This window comes from Glycine soja, chromosome 6, assembly GCF_004193775.1.
Source record: "Glycine soja cultivar W05 chromosome 6, ASM419377v2, whole genome shotgun sequence".
NCBI lineage: Eukaryota > Viridiplantae > Streptophyta > Magnoliopsida > Fabales > Fabaceae > Glycine > Glycine soja.
Window position 1 is genome coordinate 9,613,702 of NC_041007.1, and position 15,946 is coordinate 9,629,647.

Genomic DNA, 15,946 nt, shown 5'->3' on the forward strand with positions numbered 1-15,946 from the left:
CCCTAACTTTGTTTTTTTGTGTTTGCATCACTATTTTGCTATCCATTGCACACACTCCTAGATACCAAACATGACAAAGAATTTGTAAGATCCACGTTAAACATAATTTTAACGTATATTCAAACACACCCTAACTATCAAAATTGTACGCGTAGTAGAGAAGAACAATTGCCTCAGAGAAGCGTAAACTCTTTGCCAGTGCATCACTAATAACATTAAATCTATCTATATTTCGAAGAACATTGCAAGGACATATAATTACAAAAATGATAAGAAATAAACTATAAACTATTTGATAGAGAAGGGAATTAGGAAAAAAAAATTGAAAAGAAAAAATGAGACAGACATTCTGCTTCGTAAACCTCTAAACCTCCTACATGATACTACGTTAGCTTGACTGTTCAAGATCAGGCAGAGATGTTGGCTGAAGATTTGATTTGGTGGGAAGTGACCCTATAGACTGCTTTAGGGACCTGGGCCTTTCTTCTCCCTGCAAGGAAGCTACCTTCTCAGCACCTAAATGTCCTCCTTCCAACTCAAGTTCTGGTTTTCTCTTTACCTTCTTTGTCAAAACACCATCTGCAGCCCTGACATCATCCACGGAACTGCTTGAACTTCCCTTTGTTTTTTCTTGTTTTAGACCATTCATTGGACAAGGGAACCGGCCAGTCGTGCTTGTGTTAGAAGCTTGCTTGTTCCCTGAAGTATAAGCATGACTGCTAGACTCTGGAGCTGATCTCTCCCGTGGGTTCTGCTGTGAAGCAATTGAATTGATATCAAATCGAACATTCTCCTCTTGCTTAGGTACCAGCAACTTTTTCCTCTTAATTTTCTCCTGATCCTAACAACAAACAAGTAAAACAAATGAAATTAAAATCAACTAAAAGATCAATATTGTGCAGTCAGATATCAAATCACGGCTATCATCCGGGCATATGAAGAATCAAAATGTTGTTCTTCCGTTGTTAATTAGGTTCATTCAAATAGAATACCAATGAAATGAAAATGGTGAAAGAAGTTTCCATATATATCATTCATTACTAACTTTAATTTGGGTATGTCATCATTTCTAACACTTCCAATACTACAACAATAGCTTTATCCTACTAGGTGAAATCAGCTGCAAGGCTCACATAACACCATTGACTAAACCAAATTCTCCAGTATACCATTCATGATGAGATCCCTTATAATAATTTCCTCCAGGTCCTTTTTAGCCTCTCACTACCCCTTTTAGTTTTCAGAAAGCTAAAAACCCTGCTATCTACTCTCCTCACCAGTACCTTCAATGGCTTTCTATGCACATGTCCAAATCACCTTAAACTAATTTTTTGTTATCTTTTCCTCAATACATGTCACTAATATCTTCTCGTATACAATCATTTTGTATCCTGTCTTTTCTTGTATGGCCACACATTCATTTAATATACATATTTCTAACACTTAGTATGCAAGGAATACAGCAATAGGAGAGGTACAGCCAATATACATTTGTCTGATATCCCAAAAAAGTATGATAAAATATAGATATCATTCTAAACAGGTAGGCTATCACTATTAGAACCATGAACATAAATAGCACGGCTTTGGGTTTTGAAGCTCTGTGTTTAGCTTACAACCAGAACTTCATCTTAAAGTTTCATGTTGGGTTTCAGTTTAGCTTGGGGTTTCAATAGGGTTCAACTGCTTGATTTTGGTTAGGCACATGAGTTTCTCCCTCTTCCATTCGGGAAGGGCTGGGGAAAAAATCGTTCTCTCGCCTTCCCTTTTTAGTTTGGTTTTTTCTCTTCCCCTCCCAACATCCAAACGCACCTTCAAAATGGGGGGACTTTGAAATGTTTAAAAAAGAACAAGGGATAGAAGCAGGACCTTATGATCCAAGTATCCATTTTTCTATTCACATTTCACTATATGGTCTTTGGTAAAGTATATGACATTGGCAACCTTAACTACCACCACCCCAAGCATGTGTAGTTTCCAACGTTGCAATTCCAGACAGGACACTACAGTCTAGAGCACAGACAATGTTCATGAAACTCTTTCCTTAGTTAAACTTTTTAGAACAAGGGAAGACTGTTCTTCTACTTTAGAGAGAGGGTGAGATTGAAGAATGCATCACTAATATAAAAAATCATTATTAACTGCAAAAGGCATACCTTATGTTTGTTGTACAGTGCTCTGCGCCTCTCTTTTGCCCTGCAAATTCCACGTTTGATCCCATGATTGTCCATGTAACCACTGGGCCATAACTGTGCAAGCTGAAGACAAGAAAGTTGAAAGTTTAAAAAATAAATATATTTGTCCATAGAATGCAAACAGATTAACTTTACCCAAGTCACACAACATAAACTATACATTCAGTATACACATACACATATATGGTCTATTAAGTAGCACTAATGCTCCTGAAAAAAGAAAGTTGGAAAAAAAAAAAAAATCCTCAAAACAAATTGCAAATCATTTTATTCGTTGTCTTCTAGGGATAGAACGAGGGATTTCATAATTGACAGTTTGTTATGTTACTTTGTACGCAAATAATCTGTACGTATAATAGTTTTAGATAAGAAGGCATTAATAAACCAAATCAAACTTAGAGAAAATAAGTCAAGAATTTCAAAAACCAAGCTGATTGAGTTTTTGGTCCTCAGACAGAAAAAGACAATGCAAGCAACCCAGTATCTCTGCTAAACCATTATTGAGAGGAAGATTTAGAAAATATGAACCACCTCAGCATACAACTTTCTGATCTGTGGACCTGCATTTTCATCCAACCCCTATAGCAATCACAAAAAAGATTCAATAAGAAAGCTTTATCACAAACAAAATAATTTCAAGGAAAATATCTATAGATCAAATCTATACATCTACAAAAAGATCATAGAGATCACAAATCTTGTCCTCCAATGCAGCATCCATAGTAAACTTCCTTTTAGTTATTGGTTTTCCATCAGGACCAAATTCTTGAAAATCACCAGATGCTTCACCTTTCTGCTGCTGCTGAAGTGCCCAAAAAACACCATGTGTCCAAAATTAAATGAACAAAATATCAGTTAAGCAAAAATATGATTGAATATCAAGATACAGCACAAACATAATAAGATATAGAAAGAAAACACAATTGAGAATCATAACTATAACCAATCAAATCCCTTTCCAAAGATCCATTAGTAACCTTGCCATAACTAGCGTTTGCAGAGCAAATACCAAATTACATTGAATCCATTATTAAGAGGAGCAACCAATAGAAAGGATGGCAGGAGACATAGTATGGATTTTAAAGGAGAACATGCAAAACATAAGAACACCAAAGAACATATATCACATGATGTTGACAGATACAACAACAAACAATTTAAAGAATCTCAAGCTACATATTGGAGACATTGTGAACTCATCAGAATTGAACATCAGTGAAAATACAACACATGCAAGCCGGTTTACCAATATTTGATAAAGAATGCAATAACAAGGGAAACTACAATAAACCTTGGATTCCAGAGTAGGGGCCTGCATCTTAATCAAATCAACAACTTCCTTCTTTATCTGTTGAAACCTATTATCCTCCTCCTGCTTTGCTGAAAGACCCATATTGATCATTATTTTTAAGTTTCTCTGCAGTGAAAAAAAAAACATTGTATGAGAAGATAAGTAGTTTCAGGAATTAAGAGAACCTAATAAACCTAAACTACACTGAATAAAAACAATAAATAACAGTTATGGCAAATGTCAAGATACTATGAGATAAAAAAATATCCAAGAAAAATTAGAGATGAAATTTTTATTCCTCATGAAGACAGTTTTAATTGAAATAAGAGAAAAACAAGCATACTTAAGTCTCTACTCCACATAACTGTTGGGTTTCAACTATATATGTTAGCTAAAAGAAGCAAAGGGAGGGATTAAAGTTGGAAACTCTAACAACTAACACTAAATGGTTGCCTGTTTATATCTAACAGCTGCAATACCTTTAATGTTCTTAGCTGAATCAGATGCCCAAGAATACTCATAAGACGGTTAATTAACTCTTTTGATACTTTCCCATGCGTTGCCTGATGCAATCAAAACATATAGTTAATACTTAATACTACAATGTTCAAAACCCTTAAGTAAACAATATAAAATAGTATATATCTTCAGAAGGCATAAAATCAAGAAAGTAGCATTTTCCAGTACCGCTAGTCTAGCAACTTTAGCAAGCTTTAGCTTTATTTCTCTAGGCAACCTCCTTTTGACTGCCTGGGATGTAGCATCAGCCTCTTGGTTATCCACTGCTGGTGGCCTAGCTGTAACATTATTCAAAAGGAACAAAGAAAAGGAAAATAAAAATTTAGCATTAGAAACAAACATTTCACAATTCCTATCCATGATAAATGTGAACATAAATATCCAATCTTACATTCTGCAACCATTTTTTCCAACTCACAAAGAGCCTTTTCAAGCATTGAAGTTTTTGGCCTAACACTAGAACCCTCTTTCTTGTGCATGTTTTCAGATTTCTGCATAACATTCAAATGAACTCATGAACAAGATAGGAACTAATAAAACATATATAGTTTAATGCATACAATTCCAAAATCCATATGCATAACTTTCACCATCACTGTCACAGTAATTGAAACAAAAACGTATAATTCACAGTGTGCTGGTTAAAAGGATAGTTTACTTCATCACTTCAATTCCTTCTAAATATAACACAACCCAACCCATGTATGCTAAGCATCCTTTAGATTAGGTGAATGTTGTTTTAAATGAAAAACCATACTTCATGAAAACCAAGAGAACTAGTCAAAGGACTGGGTTGAACCGTTGAAGCAACAATGACAACATCTGCTTATTGCCTAACATCTACATAGCATCTTTATGCAAAAGAAAAGGGATTCGGCAGTGCTTATTCTTTTGCCTTATTAATTGGCTCATCATTGGGAAATTCAGCTCTAAGTTCATCTGGCACACAGAGGGCATGTTTGGATTAGATTATATTTGGGAGAAAAAAAATCCAAGAATAAAAGCTGTTCTACAAAAAGTGGGTATGTTTGGTAAATTAATCAAAGTGACATTAAAAAAGGGCTTTTTTATGGTAAAAGGCTTTGAAGTGTGTGCTTGAAAACTATCCGCTTATTTTTTTTGCTTAACTTTCCTTTTTCCCATTTTATCCCCAACAATTGATTATTTTAAATACAAAACAACTACTACAAATAACTTCATACTTGTAATTTTACTGTAAAAACTGATTCTTATATACAAATATACAATCCAAACAAAATAGAATATCTTAAAATCATTTCTCACCTAACATAATCAAACACAACTAATTTCATATAATTAATTATAACAACAATTGATTATAAACAAAACTGATTTATTGAAATAATCCATTTTTCATAGGTATTCCAACCACGGGTCATGTTATCCCTCAGTTTCAGTCTAGGACTTCATCTCTTAGTTGCAATGGAAAGTGATTCTACTAAGAAAATGATCATTTGGAAGGCAGTGGTTAAAATTATCATGAACCCTTTTGTTTAATAGCAAAAAAGAATTGAAGAAAGCACTGCACTGCAGAGCACCTCTTTTTTTTTTGGTATCGCTGGTTTCTTAAAATTATTTATCAAATTATAAAAAGGGAGACACAAAAAAGCAAAAGAAATAAAAACTTACTGTTGCTTGGGTAGCAGACTTTCCCTCAGACAAGTTAAGATCTGGCAGCTCACGCATACCATTTTTTTCTTTTGTCCGATTGATATTTTCCAAATCATCAATATTACTTAGGGGTCTTCCAGCTTGGGATTTGGAATGAGCATAAGCACTTTTTTCATTGTATTTATGATGAGATGCATCAAATGATCCACTGTCATCTTTATATTTATCACTAATGTTCTTAGATTGAAAAGCTCCTATCTTCTGCTTGTCAGCATCTTTTGCATCTGTTACAGCAGGAACATCATCACTTGATGTTTTCAAAGAGACAGAAGGGTTCAATATTGGTTTAGTATCAGCAGTTTTCCTTTTCGAAATAATTCCAGAGACGTCTGGTTGATTTGGAAGTTTCAAGTCTTCAATATGTTCACCAGGTGCAACTAAATTCTCAGACGAATTTAACATATGCTTTGCCTGTAGTGAAGCTGTTTTGGCAGATGCTGGCCTGCCAACTTTTACATTTTTATTTGATCCATGACCATCATTGCTTTCACCAGCATTCTTCAATATATCTTTTCTGCGCCTTTTCTTTGGTTGCTGATTAGGTAGTACAGGAGGTTCATTTCTTGTAATATAAAAAGAAAAAACAATCTATAAGAACAATTCATAATTTTTAAGACACAATTCATTTACTCCAATCTTCAACAAAATATATTCATTAAATCACTACAAATTTGTGGTCAAGTGTCAAAGGAAAGAATGTTTACTAATAACAAAAGATAATGCTAATAACATCATTAGGAACACAAATAAAGAACAACACTAGATTATCTAATAAAGACAAGCATGTTGATAGATATTCAAAAAAGCAAAAATGTTATGACTGGTGAATAATCTGAGTTGGCTAAAAAGAGGTCATTTAACAGCAAATACAATAAAATGATAATAAGAGACCAACCTCAGAAATGAAAAGGGATCCACAAATAAAATAAGTAAGTTGCAAAGAAACCTTTCTATGATTTGCTTTAAACGTGTGTGGTTTGAAAAGAACAAAATGTAATGCTCAAAGTATATTTTTTAAAACAGCAAAACTTACATGCGTTCCAATTTCCCCCTATTTACAAAGAACCCATCATGTTTGATTGCAGAATTATCAACCTCAAAATATTCATCCTGCATAATGAACAGTTTAGGAGCATAAAAAAGAAATATAAAAAAAGTTCCATTAAACAGAACAGTACAATTCCTGTCTTGGCAATAAAAGGTCAAGAGAGTGATAAATAAACCAAAAAAAATCCAAAGATACCTACCAGTTCAGCATCATCTATAAAAGAGTCTTCAGTATCATACTGATCATCATCAGGAACATCAAGCAGATCCTCATCATCACTACTATCCTTACCCTGAAAATGATTCAGGGTCCCATTTATTCACAATACAGAAGCTACAAATTAATAATTAACACACATCTATAATATTAATCAATGCTTCAAATAACTAATTCATGCTGCTGATGCAGAGCATATGGTAACAATCTTAGCAAGCAATATACAAATACCATGTAAAGGCGTTCAATCTTCTCTATTACAGCACTGAAACGGTTTGGCTGAGAAGGATCTGTTTCTTCGACCTCAACAGGTTGACCCTAAAAAAAATGGGCGGAGACTTGTGAAAATGGTGAAGCATAAGACAACCCATAATTTCAAAATAAATTGTGGGGGATAAGACAACCCATAATTTTCTTTGAACAATAGCATGAAATGAGAGAGAACTTGGCATCAAAAGCCTAGAGCATTCAAGTCTTGGTTACCTTGACTAATACAACTATGTTACAGAAGAAGAAAAAATAATTTTGTATACCACATGTTTAAGAATTATGAGAGTAAATTCAAAACAAAAGAACTTGGTACCAAAAAATAAAATTTATGTACACATCCACTTACTACTACTACACCTTACATGATTCTCAAATATTAAAGACTCTACTAGGTCATGGTAGTCCAGCCGTATCTAGTAACAGACATGTAAAACTAAAAAAAAAAAAAAAACTTCGTACCCCATTGCCCAGAGGCTCTTCGCTATGTGAAGGTATGGGGGAGGGATGTTGTACGCAGCCTTACCCTTGCATATGCAAAGAGGCTGTTTCCGAATTCGAACCCATGACCAACAAGTCACCAAGGCACAACTTTACCGCTGCACCAGGGTAAAACTGATTTCAGAAAATTCCTAGCATTATGCAATTTTTTTAGAAGAAGCATTACGAAAATATGCACTAAAGAACAACACCTGAAGTACGATAATCAAACAGATGCTTGTTAAATAGTGGGGAATCCTGCAAATAATTTATTGTAGTATGAACTGGTTTAATTGCCTTAAACTAATGAAATAAAGTTCAGTTACTCAGTACCACATCTCCGAAACTGGTTTACCTCACAAACAACACAGAATAATTGCTCTTACAATCCTATTTCACATTTTAGAACTCTAATTATACCAATTTAAATCTACGCAACTCGTATAAGTTACATCATGCCCAGAAAACGCTGAAACAGGAACATATATTAGGGTAAAAAGGCATATCCAACAACATTCAAAATAACGAATTAAAAATCAAATAGAATTGATAGCTTCGAAGAACAACGATTCCAGTTTGGCACAAAACCCCTATCAAAACCAAAATTCGATCCAAAACAACACCGCGCCACAATGCAAAGCACCAAAGCGAAAACACCAATAGCGAAAGCTGAAAAAACTTCACATATGGCAGCGAATTAACAATGCTCTCGGAAACTACGTCTAGAGAGAAACAGAGCGAGATGGAAGAAAAGTCTCACCGGAGCGATTGCGACGTACTGTGGCACCGAAGTGGATCCGTTGGGCTTGTTAGCGTCCTTCAACAGCTTCTTCCACGAAACTATGGTGGTCTCACCTGGCCGGAGCTCCACCGTGAACATTTGCCGGTCGCCTTTCTTCACGAACGACGACGCCCTCTTCTCCTCCGCCATCGGAAACACCGAATTCATCGATACAAAGATTCGATAATTAGGGCGCGAGAGAGAAGAAACATTACACAGAGGACAAGGGAATTTCTTGGTCCAGATAGATTGCGCGGGATTCTAAAATTAATTGACGAAAAATAAAGAAAAATCGAATAATTGGAGTGTGTCTGTTGGGGTTTTAACTGCAATTCGAGTTTGGTCGTAAAAAAAAATTCCTAGCTCGCTCTTTTCCGAGAAAAAACCAGGGAGGGAAAAGGAACCTGGGTCGGGTGGCTTCTTACGGGTCGGATCGAAGTAAAACTGGATTGGAATAGCTTTGTTCTAGTTTTATGTTTTCATACATTTTTATACTGTTATGAACTATGAAGTGTCTCTCCTTTGGGCAAGATCTAGTGGTGATTACATCACATGAATGAAAAGAGAGAAATGGGAATGAGATTTGTGTTAAAGGGGCCAGTTCATTAAGGCCTTTTGGGTCAACTTGACCTAACAATTATTATGATCATACAAATTTTGTTCCTGCAAATGTAAGTGGTAGAAGTTGACTTTTTTTACTTAATACATCTAGCCTTAAATATGTCACCTACATTTTTATAATTTTAATAATTATTAATGATGTAATTATATATTTATCTTATTATTTTATTTTATTATTATATTTAATAGTTAATTATATAATTATTAAATTTAAAATAACTATTTTACTATTTAAATAAATAATAATATAATTTTAATACTAATTATAGCAAAATTGAAAATTATGCATTTCACTAGAAATATAATTTAATTCTTAAATAATATTCTTTATTTAATTTTATATATATATATATATATATCATATAATTAAAAACTTTATGATTTTATTTAAAACATATGAACAAATATTTCTTAAAAAATATGAGATGAGTTATCTGTCGATTTTTCTAAACCTAAAAAAAATCTGATGAGGATGACATTAGATTCCATTTGTTATTCTGTTTTTTTATAAACTCCAACCTAACTCATCCCACCTTTTGTGGAGATGGAGATGAGATAGGCAAATTCTTGTTGTCATTTACATTCATGTTCTACTAAATGGAGTCAAATAATGGAATGGTTTGTTTAAATTTTAAATAAGTGTTTTTCCAAAAAGCGATTTAGATAAAAATATTTTTCTTTTTAAACTTAATACATTTTATTCCCACATGTCCAAGATAATATTAAAAAAAGGATGAATAAATTTGATATTATTTAAGCAATGACCTGTATTGAAATTTGAAATAATTAGTAAAAGGAGCAGTTTGACATCAAGTCCTGGTGCCAAAAGGCAGCAAAGCAGTGAGACGATGATGACTAGCTCTAGCTTGTTCTTCTCCTCACCACCCCTCTTTCTCAATCCCCACCCACCTCGCTCTTTCCTCCCCTTCAGACCTCTCAAACCACTCTTCAACCCCTCTCTTCTCCTCCGCCCTCCCTCCAAATCTCGCCACAACCCTTTCCTAACCCGCGCCGACGATGACGACGGCGACGGCGGCGGCCCCGACCACTACGAGATGGACGAGGACGAAATGGAGGAGCTCGACAACAAGAAGGACTTCGACATCGAGTACGACCCCCTCGTCCCCGCCGCCGCCGCCGCTTCCGCCGCTGGAGACGACGACATCGCCGTCGTCGAGAGCAAGAGCTTCGTGTCCACGCAGGGCTGGCACTCCGACACCGTCGTCGACTACAAAATCAACGAGGACGAGTTCCACAAGATTTGCCTGGTCGATTGCGACTTCTTCATTCGCAAGCCCCCCGACCCCGACAACGATGTCTACGACTTCAGAGAGGTTCTACACTTCGATTCTACCCCTTCTTCTTCTTTTTTGTTGTTGTTCAACTTTTCTCCGTTGAGTTGAATCTTTGTTCGTAGATGTATGTTACTCCTCCAGATACAGATGTTTATTCAGTTCCCAAGGTTCTCGCTCCAATGCCGCAGAAGGTAAGTTTCACTTCCTTTAGATATGACTTTAAAAGTAATTCATTATTAGTTTATTACAAAACTCTATAATATTGCATATTACATTCATGGCAATCGGTACATTTTGGTCTCAATTAAATTCTCTCTTTAATGGATACTGTCTTTTTGGCCAAATGTGTAGTACATTAGATGTGCGCAGAGTGATTATGGAAGCTACAATGTGACAGAGCCACCTATTGATGCGCCGCGAGATCCTCTGTATAAAACTGAGAGGGAGATCCTCAAGGTATGGCCAGCTTGTTCTGTTTCAGGCTGTAAGTAATATGTGAATTATACAGTTTCTGTGCTTCATACAATTTTAATGAAAATTGGGGATTTAAGAATAAGATGGATACTTATTAAAGGAAGACTAAATGTGACTTCTAGGTAGTATAAAGTGAGATTGGAGGAATTAATGCTGTATCTGCATGAGCTTGATCAATTACCTGTGAACTGAGTGAAGTATCTTCCTCTGGGCCTAGGAGACTGATTAATTGTTTTTATGAATCTAGTCCTTGTTCTTGATTCACAAGGACTAGCGTTTGGAAGTACATGTTGGTTTCTTTGTTGTGCTTTAGGAATTAGGACAATGAATCTGATTAAATGATTGAAGGGAGTGTTTTAGTGAGTTTATATGGCAAAAAGGGTGGAACTCAATTGTGCATCTTTGTATTGAATAACTACAACGGGTATGCTTGACATGTCACTTTTAATTTGGATTGCTAGTTGAGTTAAAACATTCACACACACACACACACACATATATATATCTTGCTTCATTTTAGTTGGAGTGTGGGTTGAAAGGCAAGATTTTAGGAATATTAGACAATTTAACAAGATATGAACTAACAATGCTGGTAAATATCATTCTATTAGTCTTAATGCCTCTGGAGAATTTATTCCTACTTTTATGCGTAAATACCTGCTACAACTACAAGCTGTGAAAATTCTGATCTGGCTTTGATTATGTGGGGATTTTTTTCCCTTCTCCTTAGAGATGGTAGTTGTTTCTTGCATCTTTCCTTATAGGTATTGTAGTAGAGGAAAATTTATTATAAATTTGTAGCAATAAGTCCAATCATTGTAAAAAAGAAATTAACATAGTGACTGAAATGATGCTCTTGGTCTTTGCTAGAATGTCTCCCTCATTGGACTTCTTTCCTGTTACAGGTGTACTTGACAAAACACTACAAAAATCGAAGGAAGGGTGATTCTGAGTTTGTGCTTGATTTTGAAGAGATTTATGTTATTGATTCCAAATCCAAGTCAATTACCAGAGCCAAAGTTTTGGTAAAAAATTGTTTGTTAATTCTCAGCCTAGTTGCTTTTGAAATATTCTCTGCTGGCTGTTGCAACTACTTGTCTTCCATAGTCTTTTTTCTCAGCCTTGAATATAGATTACCTTTATTGTTTTACTGTTTAACAATTTCTTTGCTAATGCTAGACATTATATTCATGGAAGTGCACTTTTGCTTAAACTTAATGTTCTTGCATATAGCTCTAGAATCTTAGTTAAAATCCTGTAAAATAGCATCACATGATGTTGAGAAGAAATAAAAAGCTCTGGTTTAATTTATTGTATTCATGCCAAGTTCTAAGTTGAATGGTTTTTTTCTATATACATAGACGAGTTGTAATCCCATATCGACTAGAAATATAACCAATGTCATTGTCATAAAGTTTGAGCAGTTCTCACCTTATAAGCAAGTTTTGTGCGTTGAGTTATAAGATGGTATCAAAGCCTATCTTAGATCATAGGTGAGTTAGGTCCCAAACTATTGATGTGAGCTCGGAAATCTTGTTTTTTCCCACCTCTGCTTACTTCTAGCTGTTGGTTGAGAGTTGAGATGGATATTGTGTTTATACATGTGATTTTGTGTGTTGGTTATATTGATTGCTATATGATTTCTCATACTACAATTAAGCAGGGTGATTCCAGATGGATTTTCCAATTTTATAGGCTATACGTTATTTTTATTATATGTAATTTAGAATTTTTTGGATTGAAAAGTTTCCTTCTCTGGTAAACTATTTTTGAAGAATGTCTCTGAAGATGGCTGTTTTAGTTGTTTCTGGAAATGACCCTGCTTTACATTTTACTGTAAAGAAAACAAAAGAACCCAACCAAAACTAGGGAATTCTAGTTGATGTGTTAGAACTTAGAACTCGTTACCCTGATTGGATTTCTTTGCATTACATGGCTCTTGCACTTGTAGCTTACAAGTGCATAAGTATGGTTTTCTCATAAACAAGGGAATCTTTTTTTCCTTCTCTCCTCCCACCCTCACCCCATCCAGGCTTATTTTTGTAAGGCAGGTGTCATTAGTTAACATGGATAATTGTCAGACATTCTTGACTTGTCGTGTCCGTGAAGTTAATATTTACACTAATCAATAATCATCAATTATCAATGTGTCTTCTGTAGGTAACAGCTCCTGGAGGGAGAACAAGAGATAGAAGGAGTGACTTGCTTGTTATATCTGATCGTGGGAGCTCCTTCAAAATAATACATGCGGTGACTATTTCTTTCCTGAATCAATAATCATTAATGAGTCATTTATCTTTACATTACAATTGCACCTCTGATATACCATCTTATTTGCAGAGTGAAAAAGAGGATCCAACGACTGTCATAGAAAAGCAGGAGTGGGAGCATAGCAGAGAAGAAATGGAGAGACATCTTAGAAAGCTAAGAGACTTCAGCATTTCAAATTGGTTTTGAGTGATAAGAAGATATTCTAAGAGTGCCTCAGTATACACAGCATGACAGGGAGGTCAAACTTGAGCACGTGCTGACCGGCAATTAGACTTAACCTTTCATTTTTGAAATCGTGTGCTGGCTGCTTGATCATATGTATATTTTGTTGTAACTTATTGAAGATGCGGCTGTTGGAATTCAGAAATCTATTGTGAGAGTGACGAGTGATCTGCCAATTTGCTGTTGTGAACTACAGTTGACTGTTATCTGGATATAGTTTGGTTTTGCCCCAAACTCTTATCAAACCTAGTGAATTAAGAATAGAATATATTTTCTTCTTCACATGTATATATGCTAATGAATAAACGTAATCACAGTTCAAACTTCAAAATATTTTTTATTGGTTACAATTATACATTTTTTATTTGAATTTTAGTTAAAATTACAGTCTTTTGTAACAAATAATTAATTTTATTAATGGAAGTAACAAAAAAAAGTTAATTAATTTTATTTAAAAAATTACAGTATATATATTATTTCATGAAGTATCCTTTGTATGAAGTAATTTTATTTCAGTAATGGAATTAAATGCTTCCGTTCATTTTTTATGTTCTATTTGATTCATTTAATCTAAGTGAAAATTTTCATTTCATTTTTTTAGTCTAGTTTTCACGAAGCATCTCAGAAGTGGGATCACATTACATGCTTGCAATCGAGTAAAAAACACGCAACCCTTCTCTTCGGTGCTGATTCCTCATACGATGGCTACTTCAACTACATTTTCAACTCGGATTCAAATTCACAAAACCAAACACCTAAGTTCGTATTACAGATGATAAAAGAAATGGCTACATTTCTAGCAAATAAGTACAAAAGCTTCTGAAAAAAAAAAGTAATTTTATTTCAAAACAATACAAAATTAGTTACCACTAAAGGCTCTAACAGTGTGAATGGTGAAAATGTCAAGGGCTAAGATGTTTATTGGGTATAACTAGAATATCTCTAGTCTCTACTTCAATTCGATCCCTTTTAGGGTCTGCCTATGTTTTCAGCTCTTACCATTCCAGGCATATCCATAAATGTACATAGGAAAGGATGACCCCATATCATCATAAAAGATGAAATATTGAAGCTATGAGATGTTGAAATTGTAGCACGCAAAAAATGAAGCAGGGAATATTTCCTTTATCCTAAGGTCATATTGTGGAGGTTGCACTGTAGTAGTCAACTAACTTTGAGTACAATGCCTGCATCCTAGCCTGCATATATAGATACTATAGATTAGATGGTATTAAATCAAAACCTTACTATGAGCTTCCTAACAAGAACAGCTTTCTGAAATAGAACTTGAAGAAGTGGAGAAAAAAAGGTAACAAGAAAAAGGGGTATATGCATTAAATTAAGTACACGTATAGATTGGCATTAGCTGAAGCCTAGCAGTTTCGTCCTAATAACATCTCATCAAAATCTCTTTTTCATGTGTTTGACTTGCCTCCACACGTATACTGGTCACTGCATCGCAACAATCAAAGACTCCTGCACCACCTGTTAGATAATGCTATTGATATTGAATTAAACATTTTCTGCGTGGGATCAACAAATGCGTTTTTATATAAATGCTTAGGGTGTGTTTTTCTTATATATTGATATTGAATTTAGTCAAGATTTGACAATAATTTAATTTAATTTTTAATTTTTTGTTTTATAATTTTACTTTTGTTTCTAGTTTTAAAAACTTGTAGTCAACCTTATTTTTTTTATAAAAAAAATGAGACTCTTTAGTCTTCACGTGAGATGGGAAGGTATATGGAATAAGAGCGGGTAAGAAAAAGTTTAAAGGTTAAACGCCTCATACTTAATTGTGTTTAAAATTTAAAGTATAAGTCTTACATTTTTTATCAGACAAGTTTGTGTGGAATTGGTCACAAGCTCATTGTGCATCATGGACAAAAAGGTCTCATCCAAATTAAGTTTATGTTTAACTCTAATATTTCATCAAACGAGTTCAAGTTGGATCGAACAGGTTTGATGTAGGTTGTAGACTATAATAAATCAGATTAAAAAGTTCATCTTGAATTTAAGCTTCTAAAATGAAGCTCAAATCTGATGTGTATGAACTTTTTGCATAATGATCTAAGATTGAATCATTATTAGATTGTGATAAAAAGGCTTGACTTCAATATATTTGAAGCTCAAACATCCTATTCCTATAATTCATCAAGTGAGGTTCGAGCTAAGTTTATTGCCAGCATGGTGCAAGTCACATATTATATCAATTCAAGGTCAAAGGCATAAATTTAATTTGGATTACTAAAATAAGGCCAAAGACAAGTGAAAACTTGATTTGCACCAGTTTTTATGGACTAAGTCCACTAAAAAGACTTAATTTTAATTCATTTGAACAACTCATGTCAATTGGTTCACCGCTTAATAGTAAAGGCTGATAATGATTATCTGTCAAGAGAAATTTGTAACAACCCATAAATGCTAGATTAAAAACTAATGCATTGATTTATTCATGAATTTATCATATAAAATTAATATTAATTTATAATATATATATATAATAGACATTATTGATTCATGATCTGAATTATGTCTCAAGAAAAGTCTATCATAATATCTACTTTTATA

The 15,946-nt window shown here is 34.3% G+C and overlaps 2 protein-coding genes across 3 annotated transcripts; one reads left to right on the forward strand and one right to left on the reverse strand.

Annotated features, from left to right (window-relative positions):
* Positions 1 to 168: 168 nt before the first annotated feature.
* On the reverse strand, positions 169 to 9,031 carry LOC114415452 (ubinuclein-1-like). 2 transcript variants are annotated; one of them, XM_028380137.1, is made up of 13 exons: positions 8,469 to 9,031; positions 7,193 to 7,279; positions 6,945 to 7,037; positions 6,731 to 6,807; positions 5,656 to 6,259; positions 4,397 to 4,496; positions 4,174 to 4,283; positions 3,966 to 4,049; positions 3,487 to 3,612; positions 2,863 to 2,994; positions 2,727 to 2,774; positions 2,157 to 2,258; positions 169 to 841 (listed from the first exon to the last, which is right to left on the reverse strand). In XM_028380137.1, exons 1-13 carry the CDS (start codon positions 8,655 to 8,657, stop codon positions 389 to 391), a joined length of 2,205 nt encoding a protein of 734 aa, XP_028235938.1. In that variant the 5' UTR covers positions 8,658 to 9,031; the 3' UTR covers positions 169 to 388. The 2 variants fall into 2 exon arrangements, with proteins under 2 accessions (XP_028235938.1, XP_028235937.1); XM_028380136.1 differs by having other exon boundaries at positions 2,863 to 2,997; positions 8,469 to 9,030.
* Positions 9,032 to 9,878: 847 nt separating this feature from the next.
* On the forward strand, positions 9,879 to 13,703 carry LOC114415453. Its single transcript, XM_028380138.1, has 6 exons — positions 9,879 to 10,444; positions 10,528 to 10,596; positions 10,757 to 10,861; positions 11,785 to 11,904; positions 13,040 to 13,129; positions 13,220 to 13,703. Exons 1-6 carry the CDS (start codon positions 9,959 to 9,961, stop codon positions 13,334 to 13,336), a joined length of 987 nt encoding a protein of 328 aa, XP_028235939.1. The 5' UTR covers positions 9,879 to 9,958; the 3' UTR covers positions 13,337 to 13,703.
* The last annotated feature ends 2,243 nt before the right edge of the window (positions 13,704 to 15,946 follow it).